The sequence below is a fragment of the Oryx dammah genome, unplaced genomic scaffold, assembly GCF_014754425.2.
Source record: "Oryx dammah isolate SB20612 unplaced genomic scaffold, SCBI_Odam_1.1 HiC_scaffold_17, whole genome shotgun sequence".
Classification (NCBI taxonomy): domain Eukaryota; kingdom Metazoa; phylum Chordata; class Mammalia; order Artiodactyla; family Bovidae; genus Oryx; species Oryx dammah.
Genome location: NW_024070201.1, coordinates 74,311,293 through 74,328,626, shown reverse-complemented (window position 1 = coordinate 74,328,626; position 17,334 = coordinate 74,311,293). Strand labels below are relative to the sequence as shown.

Genomic DNA, 17,334 nt, shown 5'->3' with positions numbered 1-17,334 from the left:
AGGGGACGACAGAGGATGAGATGGCTGGATGGCATCACCGACTCTATGCACATGAGTTTGGGTGAACTCTGGGAGTTGGTGCTGGACAGGGAGGCCTGGCGTGCTGCGTTTCATGGGGTCGCAAAGAGTAGGACACGACTGAGCAACTGAACTGAACTGAATGTTCAGTAGTATTGAACTTCTTCTCGTGTGCTTATTAGCCTTTTGTCTGTCTTCTTTGGACAGGTGTCTAATCAAGTTCTTTGCCCACTTTTTAATCACGTTGTTTGCCTGTTTTTGAGTTTTAGGGATTCTTTATAGTACCTCATTTTTATCATTGAATCATATTCTATTCTGTGATTTATCACATTTTATTTATCTGTTTATCAGTGGATAGAGATTTGGGTGGTTTCCACTCTTAGCTATTATGAAGGTTAATTTGGTTTTATTTGCTGTGTGTTTTGAAAATAGCACTACATTTCTCGGAAGAGATCATTCAGGCTTTTAGCTTGTGTGACTTTTCATGAAATTATTGGTCTATTTTATACATATGTCATTTTATGAACTCTGAGGGTCCCCTGCATTACTTCCTGAATATGTTCTGAATGTTCCTAAGGCCTGTCTGATAATGGTTAGTTAAAATGTGCAGATAGAGGCAAAGTTTAAAACAAGTGGCCACTTTAATGACCTTTTTCCTACCCTCCCACAAACATTCTAGAATTGTAGTTATAAATTTGAAACTAGTATGAACTGTAGATTATAGTCTACTATTCTTGTTTTTTTGATCAATTTCAAGGAAAGATTTTCTTTTTCAACTGGTAGAGTCAATACTCAGTGGAATAAGTATTGTGAATAACCCCAAATTATAATTAAAACTGTAGTTATTTCTTATGCAAACACAAGTGAACAGTATCTGAGACCCAGCTAGATAGTTAGCTTGATTATTTGGCAACTGCTGATCAGGGATGATTCCCCTTTACCAACTAACTGTATTTTAAATTTCTCTAAATTACCTTAAGTCCTTTGGAGGCAAATAAACTTATCTTTCACATATACTCCTATTTGCTGTTTATATTTTTATTGAGTTAGGTAAGCACCAAAATAACTCTTATTATTTATACTGTTTGAACAGATACAGGGTGAATAGATTTCACTGTAGATCATATAGAAACCATAAGTCCTGGAAAATTCACCAAACTAAGAAGTCTCCTCTAGACTATTCTCCTCCACCCAGATGGCCTTTGGTGGGACACTGAACCTCTTTTCCCTCCAGGTATAGAAAGAGGATAAAGATGCTTTATTTATTTATTTGAGCCTCGTGAAAAGAGAGATTAATGAGACAAAAAGCTTTTGCTCAAGAGAATCTTATGGTTGAGTCAGAAAGAGTTAACTAAGAATAATATTTAAAAAAGAAAGAAAATAAACCTGAAAAAAGAGGATAATGATGCTTTATTTATTTATTTGAACCTTGTGGGGATAGAGATTAATAAGACAAAAAGCTTTTGCTCAAGAGTATCTTAACAGTTTAGTAAGAAAGAGCCACATAACTAAAAATAATATAAAAAAAGAAAGAAAATAAACCCAAATCAGATAGTATACTTGCATTTACATTATGAAATACATAGAAGATGAATGATTATAAAAATACCTGTAAAAGATAAAGTGCCACTTAAGTATTGGATGGGTGTTAGCTGTTATTTTAACAAGAGACTTTGAGATGAGGGTAAGCAGTGCCCTAAAGTCTTTGATCATAGAATTTGAAAGGTTGTAGACTAACAGATTTTAACCTGTGTTAGAATTCAGGGACTCTGTACATTTATATGGAAAAATAATTACATCTTATTTTCAGTAACCTTTTAACTGAAATTTTGACATTTTCTTCAGTTAATAATGTAGACAGTAAACTACAGTAATATTAGAACATACACCTCTGTCACCAATAGAAATCATATCTGTAGTCATATATAAAAATATTTTTATTCATCATAACTTCAGAATTATGTTATTAATATGCTGCTGTATTTTATTTAATGTATTAATGTAGAAACCCATATACTCATATTTCAAAATACTTTGATATTAATACTGTATTTCAACATGACAGATTTAATATAATCATGTATCTTATGCATTAAGCAATATTCTAAGGTGCTTGTAGACTTGCTCTTTTATATACAATTCCAAAATAAAGTCAACTGTAATTTAGAAATGAGATAAATATTTTCAAATTTGGAATGCCAAATACTGATAATGATAGTAAATTGCTAGCATTTATTGAGCCAAATATCTAGTGTAACAGCTTTACATGTACTGACTCATTTAATCCACACAATCCTCTGAGGTGTGTGCTGTTATTCCCACTTCACACACAAGCATGCTGAGGCAGTGTACGTTTGGGTAAGTAACTTGCCTAAGGTCTCAACCTTAAGTTAGTGGTGATTTTGAAGATACAGAATTCCTTTTCCTTTTTTTAAATTTAGATTTACAGGTAGAAATTGAAAGTAACAAATTTTCCCTCAAGTAACAAAAACTCAAATTTGATAAGACTGTTTACCCCATTTTGGATTATTGTGTTTTGTTTTGTTTTTTCCCCCCAGCAGACATTAACTGATCATTTTATATATCCAACACTATACATGGTGGACTAAGGTCCTATAGATTCTGGTTTCTAAACTGGAAACATCTAAACTCTAACCTGGGGCTCTTCTCATTATACACTCTTCCTCAGTACTATTCATCCACCCCTTGTGTATGTTAGTTACTCAGTCCTGTCCAACTCTTTGTGATCCCATGGACTGTAGCCTGCCAGGCTCCTCTGTCCATGGAATTCTCCAGGCCAGAATACTAGAGTGGGTAGCCATTCCCTTCTCCAAGGGATCTTCCCGACCCAGGGATCGAACCCAGGTCCCCCACACTGCAGCAGATTCTTTACCGTTTGAGCCACACAGATAACTCCTAACTAAATTTTTATCTCCAGACCAGTTCTCTCTCTTGAGCACCAGGCTTGAATCTCCAACTGCTTTCCACATCTACCCTTGTCTAATGTACATCTCAAACACAGCTTGTCCAAAGCTTCATCTTTATCCTGATCTCAGTCTCCTACAGGCACTCAATAAAGGTAGTCCTTGACATTCTTTATGTCTCTAAAAGCCGTTCCCTTTTCTCTACTTGAGTTGCTACTGTTGTTAGTTCCAAGTTATCATCATCCTTCATTTAGATTAGTTTTCTGTTTTCCCTCTGTTGTTACTGCCTTCTAAGACATTCTTCATATTGCTTTTATATTTACATTATATAGTTTGAAAAATGCAAATTTGATACCTTATGAAATTTTCCTGTTTACAGTCCTTCAGTCAAAGTCTCCTGCCTTTGGAATAAAGTCCAAATTTCTTAACATCACTTACAGGACCTTCCAGGGTCTGATCTAGACTACCTTCCAGCCTTACTCTCTGTCCTCCCTTACTTTTCTCGTTGTATTTTATACATTAGCCTCACTCAACATTTTTCAGTTCCTCAGACCACCATAATAAAAGAAGTTAGAATAGATACTATGGCAGTTTCTAAACACTTACCTCTGTTTCTATACTTATCTTGGAATGATAAGGTTTAGTACCAGTATAAGTCTTTTTGACCACAATTTTAGTAGATTTAAACTATAGTACCACATGGGTGAATTTTACAAATGAAACATTGAATGAAAAAGGTAAGTTATACAATAGTATAACATTTTCTAAGGCTCACAAGCAAGCACAGTTAATTTTGTTTAGGAATATGTGACTGACCACAGCAGAGAACCAAGCAAACTTCTTTGGGAAAGTACTTTTTTGGGAAGAAGGATGGGGTAGGAAAAAGTTGCGCTGGTGCAATAATATTGGTAGAGTTCTGATTTTTAATTGGATGGTAGGTCAGTATATCAATTTTATTGTAATTCCTCCTAACATATATTATATACATTTTCTTAGATATATAAAAAGATATATTCTAAAATTAATTTTTACATTAATTATGGAGAAAAATTAGTGAAGTCCTTTTTTTCTTAGTATATTAATCTGGGAAAAGATAAAGACAGAGCAGGAGTCTTCAGTGTCACATGAATACACAAAATACCGTATCCATTATTTCAGTGCCCGGGAAGGTTTTGGTACGAACCAAGCCTTGCCTTTGAATGGAAAGCAACAAAATCATAAGCCAATAGTTTTCTTAAACTGAGGCTACAAAGTAGTAGAAGCCACTTCAGAACCTTAGCACAGTGACAGCACTGTTTACATGGTGCCGTTAGGTTCAGTCACCTTTTCTTCATGTTTCAAAAAGGAACCGACAAGAAAAAAAGAAAGTATTGCGGTGAACTGACAGAATACCAACAACTGAATGTTGTTCACATTCTCTTGGTTGGAAAACGCTTTAAAAGCTCTCATTGACTGTTTCTCTTTGAAAATCAGTCAGATAGGAAAGATTGCTTTTGCAGCTCAAACTTGTGCCAAAGAAGATAACATTAGAGGTTTTTAACCCAGGGTTGCGTGTTAGAATCACCTGGGAACTTAAAAAAATTTTTTTATTGATGTGAAATTTATGAAACATAAAATCAACCATTTTAAGTGAACAAGTCAATGGTATTTTGCACATTCATAATGTTGTGCAACCACCATCTCTGTCTAGTCTCCAAACAGTAACATTTCCATCACATCACAGTAAAACTACTTATCCATTAAGCAATTTCTTCCCATTCTTCCTCTGTCCGCAACCCCTGGCAACCACTAATCTGAATCTGTCTCTATGGATTGATACATTCTGGCTGGATATTTCCTACGTATGGAATCGTGTGATATCAGACCTTTCATGTTTGGCTTCCTTTACTCAGCATCGTGTGTGTGACGTTCGTCCATGTTGTAACATGTATCAGTAAGTACTTCATTCTCACCAATAGCTGAGTAACGGTCCATTGTGTGTACGTATCGGTTTGTTTATTCATCCACCAGTGGACATTTGGGCTAACTTTTGGCATGTTCATGTACTTGTTGGAGTAGCTGCTTTCAGCACTTGCAGCTCTTTTAGTTGCTGTGTAATATTATACCCAGCGAATATACCACTCTTCATTCTCTTACTGATGAATTTGTAAGGTGTTTTCAACATTTGACTTTTATAGCCAACATTGCTGTAAATGTCCTTATACAGGTCTTCTGGTGCAGTTGGCATCAGTTTCTAGGGTGTGTACCTAGCAATGGAGTTGCCAGATAGTAGAGAATGTGCATTTTCAAGTTAAATAACATCATACTGTTCCCCAAACTCTTGTATTGTCTCACTGTTGTTTTATTAGCCTTCTCAAAGATTCTCTGACTCCTACTCTAAAACACAGTGCTGTTGTTTCACAGAGTCTTGGGGATTTTGAAGAGACGTCTTAATGAAAGTTTCATTTACTCTAATAAACTTTTACAATTCAATCACTAATATTTTTTTCCTGGGATATTCCCTACATTTAAATGGGAGGCAACAAGTTGTAAAGGAAGAATCTTAGTGTGAGCTACTGCCTGCCAGTTTTGTTGTTTTTGGCAAATTATTGAATCTTTATGAACCTAGTGTGTAAAAGTGGGAAGAATATTTTTCTTTGGCATAGTTGTTGTTAGTATAATGAATCCACAATTTTAAAAACTACTTTTCACAGTGCCTGACTCATAGCAGACGTATCAAGGCATATATTCATTAAATACATATTGATTGAAGACATATTTTATGTCAGACGTGGCCTGAGGACAGAGAGATAAGATCTCTTTTGTGTCATTTATAATAATGAAAAATTTGAGACAATTTAAATGTCCACTGTTAGAATTGGTAATTATGGTACATTCATAAAATGCAATGCATTTAGACTTTAGCTCAAACGGTAAAGAATCTGCCTGTGAGGCAGAAGACCAGGGTTCGATACCTGGGTTGGGAAGTTCATCTGGAGAAGGGAATGGCGATCCACTCCAGTATTCTTGCCTGTAGAATTCCATGGACAGCAAAGCCTGGTGGGCTACAGTCCCTGGGGTCGCAAAGAGTTGGACATGTCTGAGCGGCTAACACACACACACACATAAAGTGCAATGCAACCTTTAAACATCATGTTCTCAAATATGAGGAAATGTGTGTGACCGTGTAAGAAAAAAATTACAAGAAGATTAGCCCTTTTTCATATAATTTATACACTGCATGTACATTGAAAGAAATCTAGAAAGATTCAAGTGGATACATTTCAGTGTCATCATGGTTACTAATTGGTGTGAAATTGTGTTTTAATACTTTCCTTCTTTATGTATTTTCTGTATTTTGGAGATTTTCTACAGCTATATTATCTAAATGAATAGCATAAAATTGTTAAAGGAATGTTGACTATAAACCTCACTAAAAAATGATTTAATGTTTATGGAGAATTAGTTTATTGGGGGATTTAATTTTCTGCTAGTTTATATTTTTTTGTTGTTGTTCTGTCAGTAAGTCATGTCCGACTCTTTGCTGTCCCAGGGACTGGAGCACTCCAGACCCCTCTGTCCTCCACTGCCTCCTGGAGTTTTCTTAACTTCATGGCCATTGAGTTGGTGATGCTCTCCAACTGTCTCATCCTCTGCCACACCCTTCTCCTTTCCCAGTGTCTCAGCCTTCAGTCTTTCCCAGCATCAGCGTCTTTTTATTGAGCCAGCTCTTCACATCAATGGCCGAAGTACTGGAGCTTCAGCATCAGTCCTTCAGTGAATATTCAGGGTTGATTTCCTTTAGTTTATGTAGACATATTTATTTACCAGGATTAGGTAGAGAGCTAGGTAGCATTGAGGTTTTTTTCATGTTGATTATTTGCCTTACGGAATTTTGTGTTAAAAGTATGACTTATCTTTGAAACTCTTTTCTTGCCTTTCTTAAAAGGCCGAGTAGTTTAGCTCTTCTGTTTTATTCCAGCTTTGTCATAGATCTAAGAAGTTCTCATTTGGGAAAATACATATAGACATCTTTTTTAAAGAATTGTATCTTGTCCTTTCTAGATTTATTTAGATTTTTTATTGATTTTTTGTTTACTTTTTAAATGTTCTATTAATGGAATTAAATGGGCATTTGACCAAAGAATGAGATTCTTCTGTTGGTGTGTGCTTGATAAAAGAGAGCTTCGTTGCTAGAGTTAATGGATTCTGATTTTTATCTGACTAGGAATTACTCTTAATTCTAAGGAGAAACTGGAAGCACAATGGGAGATGACAGTGAGTGGATGAAACTGCCGGTTGATCAGAAATGTGAACACAAGGTAAGACTCTTCTGGAGCTCAAATTTCGCTGTCATTGGCTTGTTTCGTCAGCAGTTATACTGTATAGTGTAGTATAAAGCTGCCTAATGATTACACAATACAACCAGAAAAACAGCCTGCTTTGGAGATTGGACACTTTCAGCAGGAAACTCTCTCATGTTTGAATCGTTACCTCTTTAATGTCCTGTTACAAAGAAAGAGTGACGAACACTTGGATACAAAGTGCGATACATTTATAGTGGCCAGTTTATGAATTCTAGAAGGCTTTGGCAGAATATCCTTAATATTAAACACAAGAAAAAGTTTATTAGCTAATCTTTAAAAAGAAAGAAAATCAACTATCTGGATTTCTTAAGCTTCGTTTTTGTTTCTAATCTGGGATCCTTTGTTCAAATTACCTGGTATAAGATAGTCACCCCCCGCCCCAATAGTAGATGATAATATCAGTAAATTTTGTTTTGTTTCAAAATACTTTTCTTTTAGCTCTGGAAAGCAAGGTTAAGTGGGTATGAAGAAGCCCTGAAGATCTTCCAGAAAATAAAAGATGAAAAGAGCCCAGAATGGTCCAAATTTTTAGGATTGATCAAAAAGTTTGTGACGGATTCCAATGCAGTGGTTCAGTTGAAAGGATTAGAAGCTGCACTTGTTTATGTTGAAAATGCCCATGTAGCAGGAAAGTAAGTACCTTCTTTCCAACTATTCTGGTAAAAACCCCTGTCTGGTGCTACATGGATTAATTATGTATTTTTATGGATCATTGTGCTTGGCACTTTTAGAGGATATTCATTTCTTAACTTTCATAGCTCCTTGACCCTTGTTTTTCATTGTCTTTATCTGCTCTCAGAAGTCTAAATGGTACATGAGATCTTTAGAGAGGAGCAAATTAGAAATCAGATACTGAGTTTTTTCCTTAGGGTTTGATGAGCAAGTGATTCTCTCCTGCTGAGATTTTTGTATGAGAATCACTCTAAGAGGAAAAATTTTTAGAAGAAACTGAGGTGGTTAGTAAAGGCATCAGAATTTCACTGAAAACATTTAAGCATTACTAAAATCTTTTTCTTACAATGGTTCCAGGCTGTGTCATCTCAGAGTCACATCTTTCTCCCTATGGTCATGAGGCATTTTTCGCTCTTAGGAGAGGTGAGTTACAACCTCTGTAACTCCCAGCTTATTGGTTGATAGATGTATCTAGTCACTCCAGTCTCCCATACCTCATAAACATGACTTTCCTAACACTAGCCTTTATGTCATTGAAAGGAGTCCTCCATACTGAAAAAGAATGGGGACCCTTGACCTAATTGCACAAGAAATATGTATATCCATCCCTCAGTGTCTCCAGGGGAATTGTTTCCAGGACAAAAGTCCGTACCCCCATGCCTTAGGATATAGCAAAATCTACAGATGTTCAAGTCCCTTACATGAAATGACCTAATATTTGCATATCACATATAACCTACACCCATCTTCCATCTCTAGGTTACTCTTAATACCTGACACAGTGTGAATACTATGTAAACAATTGTAACTACAATGTAAATGATGTATAAGTAGTTGCTGGCTGCATGGCTCTGCTTTTTGGAACTTTCCAGAATTTTTTTCTCCAAAAATTTTTGATCTGAATTCAGTTGAATCCACAGATGAGGAACCCATGGATAAAGAAGACACCAGTATGGATAAAGAAGACACCAATATGTACTTGACTCACCTCAAAATTTATACCTAGAAAGACAGTTATTAATTTGACAGTTTTGTTAACCAGCATCACCAACTTTCCCTTGCCATCAGTGAGACAGTTGCTTTCTTAATTTAATTTTTCTTCTGATACTAGAAACTTTTTGATAAATGCTGTGTGTGATCCAGATCCACTCAGTTTCTCTAATTTCCAGCAGTACAGGTTTTATTTAATTTAGAAGAGACTCAAAGCAATAAAGATACTGTAAAGTCTTGCCAAGGAGTCAGGAGCAGCCTTTTGTTATTAAAGGTGCATATCCATTCCTTCTGTGAAGAAATTCTCTGTCCTAAGAAGTTTTTAAAATGACTTTTAAAATTTTTCCAAAAAAGCAAGAACTCTGTTATCTTATTTTTATAAAATGTATGTGTATCTATCTGTTTATCTGTGCATATAGAAATTTGGAGAAGGAAATGGCAACCCACTCCAGTATTCTTGCCTGGAGAATCCCGTGGACAGAGGAGCCCAGTGGGCTGCTGTCTATGGGATCACACAGAGTTGGACACGACTGAAGCGACTTAGCAGCAGTAGCAGAAGGATGGATACCATAAAGTTGAAAGTAGTTTTCTCTGGGTAGTGAGATTTCAATGGATTTTTGCTTTCTTATTTAAATTTCTTCTCTGTATAAATAGAAACTGTGATCTGCTGTGACATGTCTTAAAATAGTTTGCATACGTTTTTTTTTTTAATGTTCTTGAACATAAATGTTTAGAGTCTCATTTACGTTATTTCTAAGTGTTTTTTTAAAAAGTACTTGTTTCCCCCACTTTGCATGACCCTTTCCAGCTCTTTCCACTCAAGTGTGCTTTTATGTGCATGGGTGTTATTGTTTATAATCTGTATATTACAGAACCACGGGAGAAGTTGTATCAGGTGTTGTAAGTAAAGTATTCAACCAACCCAAAGCCAAAGCCAAGGAGCTAGGCATTGAGATTTGTCTAATGTACATAGAGATTGAGAAAGGAGAAGCTGTACAAGAGGAGCTGCTGAAAGGCCTGGACAATAAGAACCCCAAGATCGTTGTGGCCTGTATAGAGACACTGAGGAAAGCCTTAAGGTAAGACCTTTTCTTTTTGCTTCAGTACTGTTGACTAGAATCTCTCTATTGAGTTTGGCTACCTGGTTTAAACAGAAATGAAAACTGTTGGGGTTGACTTGGCAGGCCATACTAACCAGAAAAGTGACCTGGAAAAACCAGAGCCATTCTTTAGGCTTGATACTTTGTATTCAGTAATATTAGCCTTTAAGTGTGTTGCATAGTTATTTTATCTAAATCTCTTTCTAAGGAAGATGAATGGGGGATATTTCTGACCTGTTTTAAGATTATGAATTGACTTTTTCCTGGAAAAGCACTCCTCAGGGTATTTAACAGCTCTTTTTCTCTTATCCTCAAGCATAAATGTATGTACTTTGAAATGCTGTCTAAAGACATAGTTGTTGGCTAAAGCAAACCTTCGTTTATGTGCTTTTTAAAATAAAATAGAAGGAAATACCGTACACTTTTAAACTGAGGCATAGCAACAGAAATAGAAAATAACTTTTATGTAATAAGTTATTTTCAACCCTAGGATTTCATGTTGTTTGACAGTGAAGTTTTTCATGAATGGGATCTCTTTCAGGAGCAAGTGGCTGTAATTTTCTATGAAAATCTGAATTAAACAAACCACTAGTTTGTTCTTATCTGGCAGTCCTCATCTGATATCCTGTCCCCAATACTTCCACATGTGATACTTCAGAAAGCAGCTGTAGTGAAATCCTAAATGTGTGACCTGTGGATGTGAAGATCTTCCCAATTCAGTTCTCTTTTGATTTTGTATATGACCTATTTCTTGCAGAATATGCTTCCTTTGGTGTTTATCTTACATGAAAGTATCAAAATTCTTAAATTTGTTAAGCTGTCTTCAATTTGTAAGTCTGTAAACTTTGTCTTTCACTTCTTTCGTAATGTTCTTTCATAAAATTTGGCTTTTACTTAGATTCTTTTGTGATAAAATTTTCCTCATTCCTAACCTATTATAGTGTCATAGATACACTATCATTTTAGAAATTTAGTGACTTGATACATTGTCAAGATTGAGTGAACTGGACACAACTCTTTGTGATCCCATGGACTGTAGCCCACCAGGCTCCTCCATCCATGGGATTTTCCAGGCAAGAATACTGGAGTGAGTTGCCATTTCCTTCTCCAAGAGATCTTCCTGACCCAGGGATTGAACCTGGGTCTCCACAGTGTAGGTGGACACTTTACCGTCTGAGCCACCAGGGAAGTCAGATTGTGTTTGTCCTAATGATCTGTTCTATCCTTAGTAATTGGTTTCTTAATAAATATATATATATCATACTATATTCTACCTTAAAATTAAAAGTTTCTAATCTGGAATTCTGTAAACTGTGGCTATTTCATTTTTAAGCTGACTGGGAGAATAAAGGTAGAAAAAAAAAACAAGTTAGGTATGCTGTCTTCTGTTTTCCTAATAGGTGTTGTTGTTTATTCCCATCCCTCTATGGTTCTGTATTTATTCTAAAGCATCTCAGAATCTATAGTAGACCTACTAGATAGCTCTCTGGGACTTTATGGAACCTTAGGGCCAAACTGTTTAGTCCTTGGTTCCAGAGCTTCCTCAAGCTGTCTATGTTAGCTTTAGGAGACCAAAAACGTTCTGTGGCCCCTAAAATGGGCTTCTCAAACTCTTTTTTATCCCCCCTAGAGTAATCTGTGTAGTATTATGTATATGTTTTGTGTTGTTATGGTGTCTGTTTTCCATTTGGACCTGCTCCATCTGTTGTTTTTATAAATATCTTTCAGAAGTAGTCCAGGAGAGTGAAACAAGTAAACAAAAGTCAGATGAAACAGTAATGATGTAAAGGAAGATTAAGAGATCCCAAATGAAGAAGCCAGAATGCAGCTGTTTTCCCTGGAAAACTGAAGCAGAGAGAGATTTAAGTTGCCTGAATTTATAGTGTGATAGCTTCAAGTCAGGAATGAAAGGTGCACTGCCAGGATTAGTGATCTGTCAAGCCGAGTGAATCCCCGTAATTACATAGAACAGTTAATAAAAGATTATTAAAAATAAATTTCACTCATTTAACTATTTATAAATTGACTTGTTTGTATTTTAAGCTTTTATATGTACATACATATCTATTTAAGATGTTACATGAGTGTTGGTCTATTTCAGATTTAAGTGATTCCTAGACTGATTACCTAGAAAGTTTTTAAATGGTAGTATTATTTTGGACTCTGGACATTAAGTAATATTCTTGGAAGAATGGCATCTAAATACAGATGTTGTTATAAGTTCCTTTTTTCTTCTTCCCTGAAAAAAACTTGACCTATATATGTCTCTGTTGTATACAGATATAAAACTGAGTTTGAGTGGATTCAAGTTAATATTTTACCCAAGCATAGTGCATGGTGACAGGTTTTTTCCCCCCAATTTTTAATTCCAGTGAATTTGGTTCCAAAATCATCTTACTGAAGCCAATTATCAAAGTGTTGCCAAAACTCTTTGAATCTCGAGAGAAGGCTGTTCGAGATGAAGCCAAATTAATTGCTGTAGAGATTTATAGATGGATTCGAGATGCTCTGAGACCCCCGTTACAAAACATAAACCCTGTCCAGGTAAGGCACTACGTTTTCTCGTTGCCTTTATATAAGGTTGATATGGAGATAGCTCCTTCCTGTCATTGTTGTTGATATTCTATCCTTACAAATAATTATTTTTCATTCTTTACTTTGAAATCTGTTTTTTTCCAAACATACCTGTTTCTGCTGTTACTTTTGTCCACTCAAGTTAAATACTGTGTATTATGTGATACCAGTATGTTAGTGTCAAAACTATAAAAGTTTAAAAGATCCTTTTATAATACTGTAGGACTTAATATCCATTTGGACAGAATGGATTCTACTTATTTTTTATATTTCAGTTGGTTTTAGAGATACTATTTGATGCAAATATATGTGAATTCATGAAATAATAAGAGTGTCTTAAAAACTGGATTTTATTCTTTTCTAACTGTTTAGTCACACATCTTCAGTGTAGTCGATATACGTTGGTTTGACTTTTACTACAAAATGTACACAATTTAAGTTTATCTTTTTCTGATTTGCCTTATTAGAGCCGCATAAATAAGAAATTGGGTTCCGGTCCGTTAGTAAATATAAATATTTTCTCTAATAGCAGGGATCTAGATATGTTTTTTAAATATTTTATGATATTTGCAGTTGAAAGAACTAGAAGAGGAGTGGGTCAAACTGCCAACAGGTGCTCCTAAACCAGCTAGGTTTCTGCGTTCCCAGCAAGAACTAGAAGCTAAATTGGAACAGCAACAGTCTGCTGGTGGAGATGCTGAGGGAGGTAAGCCACTTATCAGCACTGGTTTATGTAAAAAAGTTAGCAAGACTGGCCCTGTAACAGGAACCTGTGTTCACGAGGTAAATTTTATAGGACTGCCATTTGATACAATACAAGTTGTTTGTAGGATTAATAATTCTGGTCCCTCCTGTGGCAAGATTGCATCAGGAGTGTGAAAGGACAACTGACGACTGTTTGGTAAGTAAAACCATTTCATCCATTTTTAAGGTTTGTTTTGTTTTCCTCCTGGAAGGTGGTGATGATGGTGATGAGGTCCCACAGATAGATGCTTATGAGCTTTTGGAAGCAGTAGAAATTCTTTCCAAGCTTCCCAAAGACTTTTATGACAAAATTGTAAGTAATGGTAAACTTCTTTAATTTATTTCATGTTTAATAGTTACTTGAATATTGTTGGAGAATGCTCTGCTGAGCCCTCTTCCTGGTGCACCCTCTTCCACCATATCTTCCCTATTAGAATGAGTCAGTGGTTTCTTCTTTGTTCCCATACTAGTTTGAATAAGTGCCTACGTTAGTCCGTTTTTTCACATCTTGCCAGAAACCCAAACATTATTCTTGACTTTTAACTTTTCCTCATTTTCTGTCTGGTCTTACCTTTAAATATATCTCAAATTCATTCTCTTTTCTCCATCCCCAGGGTTTCTTTCTCTACCCAAGAGTTACTGCTTTTTTTTTTCCCCCTTCCCCAGGGTTTCTTGACCTTGACACTGTTGACATTTCTTGGCCAGATATTTGTTTGGGGGATTGTCTGTACACTGTGGGACGTTTAGCAGCATCTCTGACCTTTATCAATCAGATGTTAATAATACCATTCCTCCAAGTCATGACAATCAAAAATATCTCCAGACTTTGCCAAGCATATCCCAAGAGTCAAAATTATCCCCAATTGAGAAAGTCTTGTCCCAACCATTACCATCAGCTCTTGCCATATATGCCTGCAGTATCTTCCACAAGACTCCCTGTCTGCTTTTGCCTCCTTCCCATTATATTTCACAATAAAATTAGAGGTGTCATTTTCATTCTGATAATGGAAATCTTTCTATATTATTGCCTCATTAAAATCTTTCAATGGCTTCCATGGGTTTTAAGATGATGTTTGAAATCATACTGTAGTCATTGAGGCAATCTATGGTACCTTTGAGGCCTCCATGTACCTTCCAGCCACATCTCTAATTGCTGTCACTTCCCATGCTCCAGTCATACTGAATTTCTCCTGGTATCAAATGCACCAGACTTTTTTTCCACCCTAAACTCTGGGCTTTGACATATGCTGTTCTTTCTGCCTATAACACTCTTCCCCGCCCCCTCCCCATTTACCCCATAATATCTCTTCATCATCCAGATCCCACCTTAAGCATCACTTTTGGGAGGAGGTCTTACCTGATAACCAAAACTGAGTTAAATCCTTTTCTATTCCAAAGCAGCTTGTACTTCTCCTTTCCCAGTGGTCATGACCTGATAGTTATTTATTGAAGATCTACCTCTACTATCAGCTCCTTGAGTATTCTGTTATCTTCTGATTAACAAATACATATTTGATAAATTGAAGTGAATTATAATTACCTCCAAGGTGATGCATTTGTCATCTTTGTATCCCTAGTTCTTTCCAACAGTGAATATTCGAATTCAAATTCTAGTGAAGCATTTTCTACTTTATGACCACAAAGCAAACAAAAAAACAACACTGTACCTACAATCTGGAAAACTAATATCCAGAATTAGAACAGTATTGGTTGTTGGTTATATGTTTGTTCTTGTCTGGTGTTTCTAATGTTATCAGTGTAGAAAGTCCTCTCCCCTGTAGATGTGCTACTGTGAGATATGCTAGAAATGCTTTCTATTAGTGTTTTCTGTTTAACACTTGCTCAAAATTTACCTAGAAAATGAGAAGAACAATCTGGTGTTTCATCCTGCTTATTTATTGTAGAACATTAGGATTATGAGATGTTACAAAAATACTTTTTACATACGAACAAAATGTTATCCACATGAATTTAACTTTAATTTAATTCTGCTTGGCTACATTGTTTTGTAATGTTGATTTCTAACTAGCTTTAGAAAGTTTCTAAAAAACAAAAAAATAGATACCTTTGAATTAGTAGCACACAAGAAATAGACTTTTGTTTTGCTTTCTTATTTTCTGTTCTCCAAGTGACTCATACTGTGTCTTGTAGGAGGCAAAAAAATGGCAAGAAAGAAAAGAAGCCCTGGAAGCTGTAGAAGTACTAGTGAAAAACCCCAAACTGGAAGCAGGCGATTATGCAGATTTAGTAAAAGCTTTGAAGAAGGTAAATATGAAGAGTTTAAGCATTGGTATCCCAACAGCAGACCAGGCCATTATTTTTCTTCAAAAGTCACCTTTTTTATCACAGTTAGCACCGCCATTTAGGGAACACTGTTGATTGTTTTTTAATTATATGCATACATATTTTTTTAAGGGTTATTTAAAATGATCGGTCTTAGGTTAGTTTAGAGGGATTAGTTTTTAATCTTTGTTAATTATCACTTTGACTGTAAATATGCTATTTGATAGCATACACAAACATTAAGAAATAGAGAATCTTCCTGATCTAGGATGAAATATTCTAGTTTTATGATTCTACAGAATGAGCTTTTTAAATTGGGTCTGTTTAATGGAACAAATATTAGACATGAAGAGTATTTTTCATGAGGCAGGTAGTTAAGTGATACCACACTATCAGCATGTAAAGTGAAGCGCAGGACCTGGGGATGTGCGGTCAGTGACAAAGCAGGTGAGTACTAACCAAGAAAGAAATAGTTTAGAAAATACTCTTTGGTGTTACTTAGTTCCAAGAAAGTTGAATGCTGAGGTGGATATTTTTGTATGTAGTGGTTTTTCATAATATCTGTAAGTCAGGTCAGACACTTGTGGGTGTTGTTTTAATAGAGCTTAAGAGACTGACGGCATCATCTTTTTTTTTTTGAAGGCGTCTTCTTGAATATAGCAAGGATAAAATGTTTTATTTGCTTCTTCAGCTTGAAATTATAGAGGATTAGCATCGTAGGGGGTGAGGGAGGTTACTCTTTAATTAAATGAATATGTAAGTAGAGTAATTCTCATTATTCGTGGTAATAATGTTCTGTAATGTCACTGCAAACACTGAATTAGCAAATGCTCTACCATTGTTCCAAGAGAAGATGCAGGGTTAAGGTCCTGCAGCCCTATGGTCACATTTTCATTAACTGATTTTATTCTGTTTGAAGATGTCTTATTCACTATATGTGATTGATTCCTTAACATTGAACTCACAGCCAACAGCAGTATAACTCATGCCTGAACAAAGTCTACCTAACACATTTATTTTCTCTGAAAGAGACATCACTGCCTTTTTGCATGTAAGAACACCAGAGAGCACCTCCGCACTATACTTGTGGGTCACTTTAAATAGTGGAAACACCAACCAAAAGCACAAAAAAGCAGAAAAAAACCCATGGCAGTAAACTAGACTATGAAAAAGACACTTGTTACAGTGTGAGAGCTAAAAGACAAAGGCAGAGTATTGCATTGTTCATCTCAGCTGGGAATGTGCATATCAGGCAATTCAGGTTTTTCTCAGCTCTGTGCTTATCTGTGAGTAACCAGAAAAGTGCCTCGATTATTGATTTGGGGCTTATCAGTTAATTTTAATGGGTAGATGAATTTGCAAATGTGAAATTCATGAATAATGAGGCTGGACTGTATTTTCTCATAGTTAGTTTTCCTTTGCTTTCCTCCAAGTAGGATTTGGAGACAGGGATATAATTTGTCAAAATCATTGTTCCTCTGTCATCTATCTTGAAGAGCCACAGACCCAGGCAAGACTACAGTCATCTCTCGATATCCCCAGGTTGGGGGAAAGAGGGGGCAGAGTGTTGATTCTAGGAGCTCCCACCTACGCTAAAATCTGCTCAAGTTCCTTGTATAAAAAGGCATAGTGCAATGAATACTGTTGGCCTCCGGAATCTGCAGTTACAAAGGACTGACTGTC

The 17,334-nt window shown here is 35.9% G+C and overlaps 1 protein-coding gene across 5 annotated transcripts in view; it reads left to right on the top strand.

The window, feature by feature from the left end:
* CKAP5 (cytoskeleton associated protein 5) overlaps positions 1–17,334 on the top strand; it is a 95,046-nt gene that overhangs the window by 26,009 nt on the left and 51,703 nt on the right. For all 5 annotated transcript variants that reach the window (XM_040259147.1, XM_040259143.1, XM_040259146.1 and 2 more), the window contains exons 2-8: positions 7,150–7,243; positions 7,727–7,920; positions 9,823–10,029; positions 12,423–12,594; positions 13,198–13,330; positions 13,581–13,681; positions 15,520–15,633. In XM_040259147.1, coding sequence (XP_040115081.1) covers positions 7,187–7,243; positions 7,727–7,920; positions 9,823–10,029; positions 12,423–12,594; positions 13,198–13,330; positions 13,581–13,681; positions 15,520–15,633 — 978 coding nt within the window. In that variant the 5' untranslated portion in view covers positions 7,150–7,186. The remainder of the gene's footprint in view (positions 1–7,149; positions 7,244–7,726; positions 7,921–9,822; positions 10,030–12,422; positions 12,595–13,197; positions 13,331–13,580; positions 13,682–15,519; positions 15,634–17,334) is intronic.